Below are 16799 nucleotides of genomic sequence, written 5' to 3'. Positions count from 1 at the left end.
AAAAAAGGCCTTAACATCTCAAAAAAAAAAAAAAAAAAAAAACCTAAATAAAATTACCTCAACCTAGCTGCACATGCATTTTGGGAATCGTGATTGAAGCGAGTGTGAGGGAGCCTCACGACATTGTCTTGGCCCTAGGGATCACCTGCATGCAACGACGATCGAGCCACCATCGAGCTTCACCCCTTCGACCTCCTCTCCCTCTCAAATACACACAACCAAGAAACACGAAAGAAGAAAAGCCCTCTTTTCGCCAAATATTTTGAACTAAAAAATGCCTTATTAGCCTGATTCGTTCAATTTAGAAATCAAGGGTTATGATTTTGCTAAGTGACAATCAAGCAGTTTTCTGAAAATCATGACCGGTTCAACGACTCACCAGTTCGACCCCAGTTTTCAACGGTCAAATTCCATTTTTTCAAAAATCCAATTATCCCTAGCGTCCGGACCGGTTGCTCTTCCGGTTAACTATTCGACTGGTTCGACAGGCCATTCCGATCTTGTTTTAACAACCTTAATTTTTATGATGTACTTATCCAAATTTAAAAAAAATAAATTCATGCATTTGTAATGAGTTTATCCAAATAATTATATTTACCTTTTTTTTTCCTAACGGGGGTAGGATAAGTGTTTGAGCTCTCCACATTAAGATTCTTCTTTATTTCCAACTAATATGCAGAGTCTTACATTTATCTTTCAATAAAGTATATTATTTTTTCACCTCAAATTTTTTCATCAAAATAAATAAGCCTAAAAAAATGGCGCACATTTTCTGTCCGGACGTTTGACCAACCTCTGCGTGCGGTGCAGGTTATTCCTGAGTTATTTTCAGGTTATTTCAGGGTTATTTTTAATAATCCTGAAATAACTCAAAAATAATTAAAAAATAAGGACCGTAAGTTATTTCAAAATTATTAAAAATAACACAAAAATAATCTGGAAGTAATTCAAAAATAATCGGATTCCGCAGAGAAAATTTTTTGACAAAAATGGCTGATTTACGAAATGCCGGTGGAAAATTAATTACACAACAGTCCGATTATTAAGTAATTTTTTGATCTTCTGAGATTTACAGACAACCTTAAGCCCTTCTTCCAACAAAAGCAACACACCACCAATCCAACATTCCTCTGTCGGACAGATCCATCGAGGACCGCAACTACCCCACGAAATAGATGTCATATGTGTTCATCGCCCCAGGATTGTTTGCTTTATGTGTGGCAGAGAGGCTCTCTTTCATTTTTGGGGGGACTTGCTTCGCCTCAAAGGATAGAATGTCGCTCAAGGAGAAGTTTTCGGAGCGGTGGAAACCATTTGAGCGCTCGCTCCAGTTTTGGGTTCAGGCTGCCGACATCTATGCCGGCTATAAGGTCTGCCAGCTCCGAACGAGGTTAGTCAAGGATGCCGGCGAGCAGGAGGCCATGTGGGAGAGGCAGCATGAGATCGCCGCTGAGAAGATGTACTTCCTCTGCTCCGACCTCGGTGGTCTTTTTCTCAAGGTAATCGAGTGGAAGCCATGATTGCAGTTGTCTTTAGGTTTCTTTGTTTTCTTGGAGTTTATTTGCATTGAATTGTTTCTTATGAATAACGAGCTTTCTTGGTGTGGTAAGTGCCGAGGACTATTTTCGTAGGAAGAAACATCGGGGTTACTTTGTTTCTATTGATGTTCCCTTTCCTGAAAATGCAGCCAGGGAGGGAATGCTTTTGGATTTCGCTTCTTTTTTTGGGGTTGCTCAATGTTTGGTTGAGCGTAAAAGCCTGCAGCAAGAGGAACTATAGAGCAAAGAATGAGAGGAAATCGAGTCTTACACCTTGTATATATTTTTTTGGTTTATGTCACTTTGATAAACTCTCCTTCGATATATAGGAGATGATGTAGGATTTGCTGGAGCAGACTAAGGAAACAGGGGCAGGCGAGAGAGCAGAGTGGGTGATGTAGGCTAAGCGACGGCAAAGGGGTTTGCCAGCGAGATGAGGGAGGAAATACGGGAATTAGGGTGCTGTACATGTCTGAGGGGCGGTTAAAAGCAAGAGTTTGTGTATCCTTTTTTTTGTTACGGTAAGAGCAGACCAGGTAGAGGGAAGAAGAGGAGAGATGTTCAGTTGGGTGTGAATTACAATTATTAATTCATTAATTCTTGTAAATTAATTTTTTTTCCACATCTATTAATTAGAAAGAGCCATAAGTTTCTAAAAACTAATGATAAAATAACATACATTGCTCTGGTGTGGCCCCATTTATGATATACATTATTTATTCTTTTAGTCATATATATCTGAATGATTTAAATGACAACAAAATTAGTTTTCAACTGCCCATTAGGATGGTTACACTTCTATTATTAACTTAATGAAAAGAAAATGATATGTATGCCGGTCTTCCTATTAAGTTAAAGTCATATAGTGATCTGAATATATAACTGACATTGATGTCCCATGAAAGCAATCTAAATTTTTAAATGCATAAAATTTTTGATCATTAGCTTTTGCTTTACCATTTAGGATTTAATCTTTTAACTTTTAAACCATTTAATTAATTTGTCAATATTTTTCAGATTGCAATCTGTGTGCTTTTCTTTAGGGCTGCCAGCTCCTTCTCAATGTTTTCCCTTTTTTTGTCTTGTTTTATTCTTTTTTTTTATAATACCTCTTGTAGATGTAAAAAAACGTCATCTTTTATACAAAGAACGAGCAATAAAAATTTGTAAGTTTTTTCTTTATTGGTTTATATTTAAAATGGTATCAGAGTGAGGATAGGATTTTTTTTTTCAATATTATTCTCTTTCTCTAAATTTGTAAGTTTTTTCTTTATTGGTTTATATTTAACATGGTATCAGAGTGAGGATAGGATTTTTTTTTCAATATTATTGGTTAGGGTTTCCATTTCATACCTTGATTAATTTTTTATTCATTATGTATAGATTTTTTACTTTCCTTCCAAGGAATCAATCATAAATAAAGGAAGGGAGAAACTCTTGGGATTTCATGTATCCTATTGCTCGAGTGGAAGACAAACTATCTTAAATGGTCTCGAATCATGAAGACATTTCTTAAAAAAAAAAGGAAAAGGTTCAATTCCTTGTGGATCTACATTCAAAGCCTAAAGACCTAAAATATATAGTTTGAGAAGTTGTTGATTTCAGAATGCTATGCTACTAGAGAACAATAAGTTGTTTATGTTCTTCTCAATCACAAAAGAGGTTTGGGATGTAGTTAATTAAATTTACTCGAAGGTGAAAGATATTCCATTCATCTATGATATCAAAATAAAACTTACAATTATTAAAAGAAGTAAACTTCCTATCATTGGATATTTTATTGGTATGAATGTTTGTTGGTTGAAGTTGGGATTACTACAATATATCAAGCTGCCGTGCTGTGAGAATGCAGTAATCTTGAAATAATTCATGAAGAGGGAGTGAAACTTTGAGTTCTTAGTAGGACTTAACAATGAATTTGACCAAATTTAAATCCAAATTTTAAGTCAATAAATTTGTCCTTCTATAAATGAAGTATTTTCTCTCATATAGGTTGAATAAGAAAGTAGTTGGTTACTGGCGCTAGGGTACCGTAATAGCGGCGCGGTGGTTCTACAAATAGGGCTGGGGCGTTGCAGTGTCGTGCTCTCAGGTTCAGGACCTGGATTGAGCACTACTGCGTTGTCTTTTGGGCACTGGAGCTTTTCTTGGCGCTGCTTGCTCAACCTCGGGGTGCTGCTTAATGCCTCCTCAGAATCCAATATATGGGGACATCCTTTGTACCCCTCGACAAACTCACCATCAAGTTTGATCATTGAAATTGTGAGTTTTGAGTGAACAATTGATTAACACAATCAGACTCCATATAAATAACATATGTAGCTCAATCTATGCAGGGGATAATTTTCTGCAAACCTAATATGCTATAAATCTACTGAAAAAAGTGAAGATAACAGAGTGCAAGCTATGTGAACTTTTAATTGAATTAGGATAAAAAGTTGTATATTAATGAAGAGGTAAGTAATGCATATATGAGATAAATTTAAAGGTTATTATGAAAATTAATCTATTTGTCTCACCTGTCTTAACATTATATTCATAATAGGTCATGTTAGTCAATTTTTGCACAAAACTAAAGAATCATGCCTTCAAGTCACCTATAAAATTTTTAGATATATTAAATTATGCCCATGAACACTGTCATTAACATGACCTAAATCCTAGATGTGAAAAGTAGAGGGTTGTATTAGGTAGTTGACAGACAACATAAATTTTTTTTGGAAAATTATGACATAAATTCTTTAAATCATCATGCAATGTTAGGGCGTCACTTGGAAGCGACGCATTGCATGACTTGAATATAATGAAAAGTGTGCAAGAACTGCCACACCACCACTCACTTGTAATGTTAAATAGGTAAGAGATTTCACATTATTATTGAATGCTAGAAAAGAAGTTAGTTCATGAAATTAATAATATGAGAGAAATTTAGAATATATGTACTATCACAGGTAAATTAATGAAATTAATAGATATTATGGTTCATATGAAGATAAATATCTTATGTATTAAAAAAATTAAATGTTTTAGAAAAAATACTAAGACAATTGAGAGATTAGATTTTAAACTTGGTATTCAAGTAGGAGTCATATTAGAAATGATGCAAATGTAATTATAGATAAGAGTTTGAAATTTATAAAAATTAATAGTATTAGAGATATAATTAAGCTCTGAAGATTGTTATTTATACTAAGATTTTTAATGTTATAAATGTTTATTCTCTCTAAGTAGGTTTGTATATATGTTTAAAATAAAAACTTTGGAATAAGCTAGAAGAATTAATACGAGGGATACCTCGTGAAAAAAAAAAGTTGTTGGAAGAGATTTAAATTGGCATGTTGGTAAAGTGGTAGAAAATTTTAGAAGTATTCATAGTGGCTATGACATTGAGATAACAACTGAATAAAGTAGAGTTATATTAGGTTTTGCTTCGGCTTACAATTCTCTTATTATTAATATTTTATTCAATAAAAGAGATGAACATATTTTTGCTTATAAGAATGGATCTAATAAAAAATAAATTGATTATTTTCTTATGATTAAAATATATCGTTGAGATTGTAAGGATTATGAGGTAATTCTAAGTGAAAATTTAAGTATTCAACATTGATTGTTAGTTTTGAATCTCGAATTTTAAGATGTAAGGTTGAAAGATAAAAAATACAATGAAATATTATCACAGAATTAAATCAGGGTAGTTAAAGATATAAATAAAGTTATTTTTATGAGTAAATTTTAAGATGTTAAGATTTAAGATGCTCATGAAGAAGTTAATATTATGTGAGATAAAATAACGAGTATTATTAAACAAGTTGCAAAAGATGTACTTGAAGAATAAAAAAATTCTTATGAATAAAAATAATTGGTGGTGAAATAATAATGTGCAAGAAAAAAATAGATAAGATGTTTTGTTATAGAAATTAGTTTAGATGTAAAGATTTGGAGAATTGAAAAATAATAGGATGACTCGTGCAGAGTTTAAGGGAATAATTTCTGATGTTTAGATTGTACGTTTAGTGATCTTTATCATAAAATTAGATATTAAAGTGAATAAAAAATATGTGTAAACTAGTTAAATAAAAAGATAAAAAAATCAAAGATTTAATTCAAGTAAAGTGTATAAAAATTATAAAAAAAATATTTTTTTAGAATAAATATATTCAACATAGATGATTGAGATATTTTGATAAATTGTTTTAATGAAAGTTGTAAAAATATGATCTACTTTAATAATCTTAATATTATAAATAATAATAAATTTTTTTATTTCTACCATCATATTAAGGCAACTTTAGAGAAAATGAAGTTTGAAAAATAATAGGACTTGACGATATTCTAATAGAAGTGTGAAAATATTTTGGAGATTTGATGGTTTATTAAACTTTTTAATATTATTTTAAAAATTACTAAGATGCCTGATAAATGAAAAAAGAACCATTTAGTTTCTATTTTTAAGAATAAAAGGGATGCAATAGATTGTACAAATTATGGAGGAATTAATTTAATGTGTCATACAATAATGTTATGGGAGAGAGTGACTGAACATATGATACGACGTGATACAAACATTTTTCAAAATTATTTGGGTTCATGCCGGACAAGTCTACTATAGAGGCTATTCATTTATTGAGAGGTTTGATGGACAAGTATGTATAGAGGCTATACATTTATTGAGAGGTTTGATGGACAAGTATACATAGAGTAAGGATGATCTGTATATGATTTTTGTTGATTTAGAAAAAGCTTATTTAATTCAAGAGAAGTACTTTAGAGAGTTCTAAAAAGATAATGATTATTATTTAAGTCGTTAAAGATATGTATACTAGAGCTATTTTTTGTGTTAAAATACAAGACCAATTATTTTTATATTTGATTGGATTACATCATTAATTGGTTTTAAGCCTATATTTTTTTTATTTTAATTATGGATGTTCTTACTGTACATTTACAGGAGGATGTACCTTGGTGTATGCTTTTCACTGATGATTTCTTTCTTGTGAATAAGACTAGAGAGAGTTCAGAAGAAAAATTGAATTATGAAGGTTGACTTTAGAGTCTAAAGACTTTCGTTTGAGTTGATCTAAAATTGAATACATGGAATGTAATTTTAATAGTAGATCTAGTGGAGGGATTATAACAATGGGTGATCAAGTCATTAAAAGGAGTGAATATTTTAGATATCTCAGGGCTATTGTTCAAAGTGATGTTGATAGATGGAGATGTTATTAGTAGAATTCAAGTTTGATGGTTAAAGTGGAGGAATACATTAGACCTATTATGTGATAAAAACTACCGCTTAGACTTGAAGGAAAGTTTTATAAGATGGTGGCGAAACTTGCAATGTTTTATATGCAGAATGATGGCCTGTTAAAGATAAGGGTAAAATTAAGTTAGTTGTTGCTGTGATAAGAATGCTTAGGTGGATGGGTGGCTTTACATTTAGAGATAAATGCAAAATGAATAGATCCATGAAAGGGTTGGAGGGCTCTAGTGGCAAACAAGATTAGAGAAAGTCGCATTGGATACTTTGGTCACATTAAATGTCAACCATCTGATGACCCGATTAGGAGAGTAGATTTTTTTTTAGATTTTATTTATATTAAAAAAAGTAAAGGTAGACTTAAAAAGATTTGGGCATATTGTATAAAAATGATCTTAGTTTATTAGAATTAAATGAAAATATGACACTCAATAGGACACAATGAAGAAAAATGATTCATGTAGTCCATCCCACTTAGTGGGATAATGGCTTATTTTGGTTGTTAAATTATGCCTATGAAGAAACTATATATAAAATATATGATATCTTATAAATTAAGGGATACACATAGGTGGAATATTTTGGATTATCATTGAATATAATTTTCACTTTGGGGTAGTATACAAAGTAACTCTCTTAACTTAGAGGAGCAAGAAATAACTCATGCTTTCAAGTTCAAGTATTGAAGCTAAGTTCACAACCATGGTTTAAGGGATTTGTGAGCTTTTATAAGTCAACCATATTGGAGGTATTAAAAATCAAGTGGATAGAATTATGAAAATATAGTATGTCAACAAATCGACCATTATTGTTGTACACAATACAATAAAACATAATTTTACCATGCATGTTGATGTTAATACACACTTCATACACTTCATAATAGAGAAATTGGAAAGTGGGTTACTTTGCACTCCATAGTGTGTCTGTAAGGAATCAATCGACGACCCGACCCCGGATTTGGAATTAGCCAAGATGGGAACATGCAGTTGGACAATGGGAATTAAATTTTCTATATTCATCCACAATTTAACAAATGAAAAAATCACTAATCAAATTAAATTAAAGTAATATATTTAAAATTATCTCGTGAATGATTGTTCACGCCTTCTATAAACATTATCTCTTCTAATACTAATCATTAATCGCTTAATTAATCTAAAAAATTAGTTTAAAAAACCACCAGTGAGCTAAACAAGCCAGTGAGTATTTATACTTTTAAACTACATTAATACTAGAGGAAAAAAATAATATACATGTCAATCAAGCTTTTAATAAATTAATATAAACATTTAAGATACTATTCAATAAATCTTCCTATATCAATATCATTTTATATCTGTAAAACTATCACAGAAGTACCATCTGAAATTGTACCATTTAAGGTATTTCAATATCAATATTTTTTTCCATATATGTGTACAAATATCTTAGTGTTCTCATACTAGGACTATAAATGTATGACTCTATTATAATCAAACATACACAAATAAACAATCAATATAAACGTATCTTTCATGTGTTTATCACATTCAATTCAATATATTATATCTAACATACATCTATGCATGATAATCAATATTTACATACATTCATAACAATATATCCAATAAAGGAAAGAATATAAAAAATAAGTTTGTGCAAGTATCATTATCTACTCATGCATACTAGTGGAGAAAAACCGAAATATTACCATAGATTAGAAGTATGAGTACTCACCTCAATATTGTTTAATTCATGTTTGAATTTGCTTTGACATCAACTCTTTTAAAAATTAGAAACCTAACATAAACATGGTATTTATATTAGCAAACTTTAAATTAATTATTATTTTAATTAACTATTAACCTTAAATTATTTTTGTATAAAATTTTCATATTTTACTTTATGCAATCCCACTAATTATTTTATTATATATATATATATATATATATATATATATATAGATATATATCTATGTATGACACGGGACCTCACACATATATACATATATATATATATATACATATATATATATATATATATACATATATATATATATATATAATAACAACAACAATAACAACAAACCTTTATCCCACTAAGTGGGGTCGGCTACATGAATCCTTTTTTTCCATTGCATCCTATTGAGTGTCATATTTTCATTTAATTCTAATAATTAAAATCATTTTTTATGCAATATGCCCATGTCTTTCTAGGTCTACCTCTGCATTCCTTAACATAAGTCAAATCTAAAACATCTAGTCTCCTAATCGGATCATCAGATGGTTGGCGTTTAATGTGACCAAACCATCTAAGGCAACTCTCTAATTTTGTCCGTCACTGAAGCTACACCAACCCTATCACAGATATATTCATTTTTCATTTTTTTTTCTCTAAGGGTAAAGTCTCTCTTCTTTCTAAGCATTCTCATCTTAGCAAAAATTTGCTTGATTTTATGCTTCTCTTTTGCAAGCAATATTTTGTGCCATAAAGTATTGCATGTCTCACCTCCATCTTATAAAAATTTTCTAAGTTTAAACAGTACTTTTCTATCACATGATGGGCCCGCTACATTACTCCACTTCAACCGTTCAACTTGAATTCTACTAATAACATTCCCATTTATATCTCCATCACTTTGAACAACATTCCTCCACTTTAACCAATCAACTTGAATTCTACTAATAACATTCCCATTTATATCACCATCACTTTGAATAATAGACCTCTTTAGATATCTAAAGTGTTCACACCTTTTAATAATTTGATCACCCACCCATAGTTACAATTGTCACTAGAGCTACTACAACTATAATTACATTCCATGTATTCAATTTTAGTTGTACTCAAATGAATGCCTCTAGACTCCAATGTAGACCTCTATAATTTAAGTTTTTTCTGAGCTCTCTCTAGTCTTATCCATGAGAAGGATATCACCAGTGAAAAAAATACACTAAGGTACATCCTCTTGTAAATGTCCAGTAAGAGTATCCATAATTAACGCAAAAAAGATATGAGCTTAAAGCCGATCCTTGATGTAATCCTACTGAAATAGGAAAATATTCGATCAATCCTCCAGTTCGAACACAAGTAACAACTCTAGTATACATATCTTTAATGACTTGAATATGAGTCACATCAACGCCTTTCTTCTCTAGAACTCTCCAAAGGATATATTTTGAAACCTTATCATAAGCTTTCTTTTAAATCAATAAAATCATATGTAAGTTCTCCTTATTCTTTCTGAACTTCTCCATCAAACCTCTCAATAAATGTATAGCTTCCATGGTAGACCTGCCCGACATATATCTAAATTCATTATGAGAAATCTTTGTAATACGTCTTAACCTATGTTCAATCACCCTCTCCCATATATATATATATTAATTTTATTATTAAATCAATTAACTTTAATTTATTAAAGCTTACCTCGGTCGAAACCTTTTTCTCACACGCAAGCCATTCCCTTCTCCTCTGCGTGCGAATGAAAACGACCGTCTCTTTCCTTCACACGGCAGTAGCGACGGGAGGTTCACCTCCCTCCTCTCGTCAGAGCTTGACCTTCTTCCTACATCTTCTTCTCTTGAAGTAAGGCACAACATTTTTGTTGTATGCATAGCTCCGCTCCCATCCTGCTTGTCGTCTCGACGTCGACTCCTCTGCTTGTCATCGACGCCATCTTTTTCGATGCTCGACCTCGACGTCGATACTTCCTCAAGCCTCTTGGTTGCCAGCTAGGACATTTCCCGCGCCGTCGCTCTCTTTTTTGCATGTCACTCAACTCCCAGGTAAGTGAATCTCACCTTGGCTGCATCGTTTTATAAGCGAAATCGTCACTTAGGTTTTCAATCCCGTTGTTTCAACTTCCCAACTATTCGATTCATCTCCATTTTCTTCGGCTATCCGACCCTCTCGATTCGTCTCTCCTTGACTCATCGTCTCCATTTCCTTGGTTTTCTTGTTTCCTCTCTTTGGTTACAGAAATAGGACATTATAATATTCACCAAAGAATTTTATAGCCTTACATTCAGAATATTATAGGCATAATTTGAATGGTAGATCTCTACCATCTTGTTTGCGAGGGAGTGTTGGATCTCCCTCTCTTCCACAGTGGGTTCACTCACTCGCTAATCATAGCAAAATTCTTAAGTCATACAGATTAATGCCTTATTATGTTGGATCAATATCTCTATGGCCATTGGAGTGAATTCGTGTGATTCTTTATAGCCCTTTCTTAATTTTTCCTTTTTTTATTTATATTTTATAATGCCTTTTGGAGATGTGTGTGTGTGTGTATACACCTCTTCTCTTGTACAAAGAATGAACTATAAATATTCATTAGGAGGTTTTTCTTATCGTTTTATTTTCTACGGGAACTATTAATGTTGTACTTTACCATATATAAATGCATTTTCTATGGGAACCATTTTACTCTGACAATATTCTTATATTTTGGTTTGTTAAAATCCCCATGTTTTGTTTCTTTTGATGTCTAAAATGTCTTTCTTTATGTCCTTTCGTACGCCATGTTTTATTTCTTGTTTCTTCTAAAGTTTCAGGCCCAATAATGCAAATATTACACCTTTGATAGACACCATTCAAACTCCTCATTTTCTTTGGCATTAGACCAGGAGAAAATCTCAGGAGATAATTAAGAGTTTGAAATTGATGAAACTTTCTCACCATTTGCACTTGACTGTGTTGGTTTTTAAGCAAAATCAGTAATGGCAGCAATCTTACCTTTTCAATTGTCATCTATATTTTCTTAATGCAGTTGCTACTGTCAATCAGGAAGGACGAAAATCAGGCAGCTACATTAGGAGTTTTCTATAATTTGGAGCTTCCTCATTTAAATTATTTCCAACGTCCTTTTTATGATTTATTTCCCTTTTAGCTAAATATTTAGATTAAGAATATGTATTATTAGGTTACCTAAAATAGATTATGCCGAATGTTTTGTAAATAAAATAAATTGTAAGATTATTATTTAATGGAATGAAAGAAAAGGGAAAAGACATCGAGCCTATTCAGAAACCAACCTATTTTTCTCAAAACTTTGACATGGTATCAGAGCCAAAATTTTGCCATAACCACCGATAGTCGTTGGATGACCGTCAAGACTCCCTTCCCACCGGCCTTCTTGCGGGACCGGGAAGAACTATTTCCTTTCCTTCATCTTTGTTCGTCTGCTTCTGCTCTAGTCGCACCACTTTGCCGCCTCGACCCTCTCACAGCACAGGGAACTGATCGCAGGGTCTGGTTAGACTCTCACAACACGGAGACCGCGTGATACTACGGAGGAGAGAGCTCCCAAATTCGAGCGCAGTGAGCAAAGCAGCGAGGGAATCGTAGTGTATGAAGAGATTCGAAACTCCTGTTACTCTGTCGATTCGCACGACTCCAACGCCTCCTCTTTCCTTCAAACCATCTTCTGTGGAGCGATATAGTGGCGATTAGAGCATATAAGAAGGTAATGACGGGATCGTCGGCTTACAGTGATCTGATTTCTCCTCTATTCTGCCCTAGCCCTCGCAAGTACAACACCCTCATCTCTCTCCATAAATCAGCGAAGGGAACGCAGTGTGCACCGAGTCCCTCAGTCGTCCCTGCTTTGCGTGTGTGCGAGGCTCGACCGACACCCTTATCTCCCTCAGGAAACCAACGACGGGATCGTGATCTTGGCATCTTCAATTGCTTCTTCGCTGCTTCATCGCCTGTTTCGTCAACTGTGTTCGACGCCGTTTTAGACTGCTTTTTCCGCCTTCAACTACTTCCATTAAGTCTTCATCCGAATACTTCTTGAAAGATTCAACTCCTTCCTAGATCGTCTGGCTTCAGCTTTGGCACTCACGTCTTGAACACTCACGGCTTCAACACTCACGGCTTCGACATCTCAACTTCGATATCTAGGATTCAATACTTTTGGCGTGAAGATCAGGGAACAAATCGCCCTCGATCGTCCTCATCGTCGCAGGAAAAATCAGTAGCATTTAGATTGTGTAACTGGATCCTATTTGTGTGCTATGATCAATAGCATCTGGATCAACACTCAAATCCTACTTGTAGGCTATGATCGATAGCATCTGGATCGTGTAACTGGATCCTAATTGTAGGCTATGATCGGTAGCATCTGGATCAGGACGCGGATTCTAATTGTAGGCTATGATTAATAACATCTGGATCGTGTAACTGGATCCTATTTGTAGGCTATGATCGGTAGCATAAAACGGATCCTTCTTGTGGCTATGAATCAAATTTATGGACGACAATGATAAAGGATTTCTTGCTTTTCTTTGCTCAAATCATGTTATGGTTTCAAATCATGTTATGGTTTTCATATTAGGTTCAGGAGTTGTCACTGAGGCTTCGACATTCTCGGTTTTGGGACTTTCGGCTTCGATACTCACGGCTTGAAGATTGTTGGTCCTGATTGTTGGTCCCGACAGTGTTATCAGTTTCTTGTTGGCGAATTGATGCTTCTTGATCAATCAACATAAATTTGAGGAGAATGTCAATCACGAAGAACGGAAATCAAGCAGCTACATTATGAGTTTTCTATAATTAGGAGCTTCCTTATTTAAATTATTTCCAATATTTTTATTCTAATTTATTTCCCTTTTAGCTAAATATTTAGATTGAGAATATATATTATTAAGTTACCTAAAATAGATTATGCAGAATATTTTTTACCTAAAATAGATTGTAACATTATTATTTAATGGAATGAAAGCGATTTAATGGAATGAAAGCGAAGGGAAAAGGCATCGAGCTTATTCAGAATTGAGTCTATTTTTCTCAAAATTTAGACAGCTTCATCAAAAATGACATCTAAACTAAAGTCTTTTTCCAAACTACACCACCTTTAACTGTAGATTTCAAGTTATATTCAACATAATTGTATTTCTAACTTGTCTCGTACAACTTCATTCTTTTCTCCATAGGAACTTCTTCATAACAAAACAATCATAATAAAAGGCCTTCAATTACCCGACGGATAGTTTTCTTGCACTTCAAATATCAGCTGGTTTAAAATTTTCAAAGCATTTGTCAGACTCCTATACATCAAATGCACATGGCTGTATGAAACGCCTTAGCTTATTACTTTTAGAAATGCTTTTCACATAGACAATGTTTCTTGGAAAGAGGGCCCAATCTATGACGCACAATTTTTTTATTTTCATATTTTGGCTTTTAAATAAGAAATTCTTCCCAATCCACACAAAACCCTGTGGGGGCTGTTCTGCTTCCTGGAGATTTTCACTGTTCTGCTTACTGACATCTTTCACTGATATACTACTAGTAAATATTAGTTATTTGATTCCATTTAATTTTCTTGAATATTTTCATGTCATGCTACATGAACATTGAAGTTATCATACAATTTGCTTCAATGTTTGACAGAATATATTAACTCAAGTATTTTGCATTTGAGAAACAGAAAACTGGCCTCTATATGACAATGAAACATCGCCGTAAGAATTCATGATTTTTAGAACTTAATTTACCATATAGGTTCATTAATCCTGTTTCCTATGGTATGGCAATTGGGTTGCATTAGTTAAGGGTTTTGATATGACGGCTGCTTGATCAAACGTAGCTTTTGTTATCTAATTCATGCTTTTGCATCGTAGCTTTTGATGAAGAAACATATCTTGCCGATTTTATAAACTACAAATTTTTTTTTCTCATAATTTTCGTTTGGAGAGTAGCATAAAAAAATTAGATGGATTATTAGCTGTTTTTTATTTAGATGTTTGTATATTTTGAAATGATCAATCCCATTTTGGTGCCATTAGCCCTAGTTATGTGGAATCACTAGTGCCAGTTAGTGTGACTATTCATTAGGCGTTATGTAGTTGTGGTTGCGTGTGGTTTGCCTGCTTGTGAGTATGAACCTTGTTAATCTTTTGAGATTTATGTAGAATATAACTTTAGGGTTTCTTTTGATCCGACGATTTGTTTTTATTTGGATTAATATGCTCTTAGGTTTGAAGCTTAATATTTTATTTGATCAGTGTTTGAAGAAATACATCACACAGTTTACAGAAGAATAATTTTTATGGAATATGTATCAGGCTGCACAAATCTTTGGTAAACCAGATTTGGCCCCAGCAGCATGGGTGAGAAGACTTGTCACTTTGTATGACAGAGCTCCTGAAACGCCAGTTAAAGTAGTTCAGCAAATGGTTGAGGAGGAATTAGGAAAAAACTTTCATGAAGTATTTGAACGATTTGATATTCAACCAGTTGGATCTGCTTCAATTGCACAGGTTTGTCACTATTTTATCCAATTAACTTACATATATGCGCGCGTTTACATAGAACAGGCTGAATTACTCTTAACCTTTTTTTGTTCACTTCTTTATGTGATTACCTTTCCTAGATTTCCTTGTCTATGAACTTGCGGAGGAGTAATGACAATCATCGCAATGATGGAAAGTGTTGTTTCTTCTCTGTTTGTGTTTCTAAGCATGTTGGAGGTGTGAATATGCTAGGTGAGGATAGGGTTTAGGGCTTGAAAGCAGTCAACATTATGGCTACATCTACTTATTTGAAGGCTATGTCTTAGGTGGCTTGGAAATATACACAGAATTGGCAGAAAATGTATAATTAGACTGATAAATAAAATTAGAATTATAGGATATGGAGGAAAATACAGAAATCTAAGATAAAATACATAGAAATTGTTTATAAAGATTTGTGAAGAATATGTTCTACACCTATTGTAACAGCCATCATAATGCAAAATAAAGATTCATAAAATCAATCTCGAATAGTTGGGATAAAGCTAATGATGATGACAGTTTTCTTATGTTGCCGGATGGACAATGTTTGATCCATCCATAGGCTATGTTTACAAATTTTGTTTTAACTTTAAAACAATCTTTCACGGGAAAAAAAATATCAGAACTTGTTGATATGTATATGCGCTTTAGGAAAGTGTGGGTTCATTATTATATTTGAGGGGGAGAAATTATTCTCCCTTAATTATCTATTATTTTTTTCTTTTCTTTTTATCACAATGATTTGAATTTTCCCTCTATTGTGTGAGGGTTTGTCCAATCTGTATATATATTTGTTATTTGCTTAATGATAAAGTAGGAGCTTTTACTCTAAATTCTACATGTTATCAGAGCTAGGGAAGAATTAATAGATCTCTCCTCAGATGCCAGAATCCTCCCTATAGCATGCAGGCTCTCCCTGGTTTCTCTTTCAGTTTGCTATCTCGCCGTCATTCACACGCAATCTTTTTTTACCCCTCTCACAACTTACATATCCCATGAATTCTCTCACATCTTCTAGGAGGTGTGAACACCTTTAACCACATTATAAGTGATGCGAGATACGTTATTTCATGTGCGATGCGGGTATTCCCTCTTATTACTGTTTCACGGTATGTGGTTCTTTCTGAGGGAGTCCAGCTGACCACACATGTAGTACTTTTACTATTTTATTTTATTTACATTCTTTGGTCATAAACAAATTTTCTTCCTTTGCTGTTCTTTCTGATTCTTCTTATTTCTCTAGTTTCTAAATATGTTATTTTTCTTAGGGGAGCTTTATATATGTTGTATTCAGGATTTGGATATTCCGCTTGGTTCTATATATTTTGAGTTTTTCTATGATTTTCCCGCTCTTCGGAGTGCTACAGTCTCTTTCATTCGTAAGTGGGGTGTCTGTAGCTTGCTAAGGAACAAGTGGTGGATCCTTCTCGCTGACCGCACCTCACTGATTCAATGTTTGTTCTCTGTTTTGAGCTGGAGAGCTGATGATGACGTTCCTCTTGTTTGTCTATAGCAGAACCACCTTTTTTTCGCGCCTGGTTTGCTGTTCTGTCATAGATTATGCTAATTATCAGGTGTCATCCATCATCCTACTCACGACATCAATCCTACGTTCTGAACGCCTTTTCAGTGTTCTATCATACATAAAGGAACCCTAGAATGATGTTACTTGGTATCAGAGTTAGTCAAAGCCTTTGTTGGGAAAATGAGACGCTATGCTGCCAAGGAGAACCC

At 33.4% G+C, this 16799-nt stretch overlaps 1 protein-coding gene across 1 annotated transcript in view; it reads left to right on the top strand.

Annotated features, from left to right (window-relative positions):
- Positions 1-1081: 1081 nt before the first annotated feature.
- LOC110031832 (uncharacterized protein slr0889-like) overlaps positions 1082-16799 on the top strand; it is a gene marked incomplete at its 3' end in the record, with an annotated part of 69302 nt that continues 53584 nt past the window's right edge. Inside the window, 2 exon segments of the mRNA XM_020735246.1 lie at positions 1082-1499; positions 14856-15050. Coding sequence (XP_020590905.1) covers positions 1176-1499; positions 14856-15050 — 519 coding nt within the window. The 5' untranslated portion in view covers positions 1082-1175.

This window comes from Phalaenopsis equestris, unplaced genomic scaffold (genome assembly GCF_001263595.1).
Source record: "Phalaenopsis equestris unplaced genomic scaffold, ASM126359v1 Scaffold000848, whole genome shotgun sequence".
Lineage (NCBI taxonomy): Eukaryota > Viridiplantae > Streptophyta > Magnoliopsida > Asparagales > Orchidaceae > Phalaenopsis > Phalaenopsis equestris.
The sequence above is the reverse complement of the archived record's forward strand: the minus strand, read 5'-3'. Positions and strand labels throughout refer to the sequence as shown.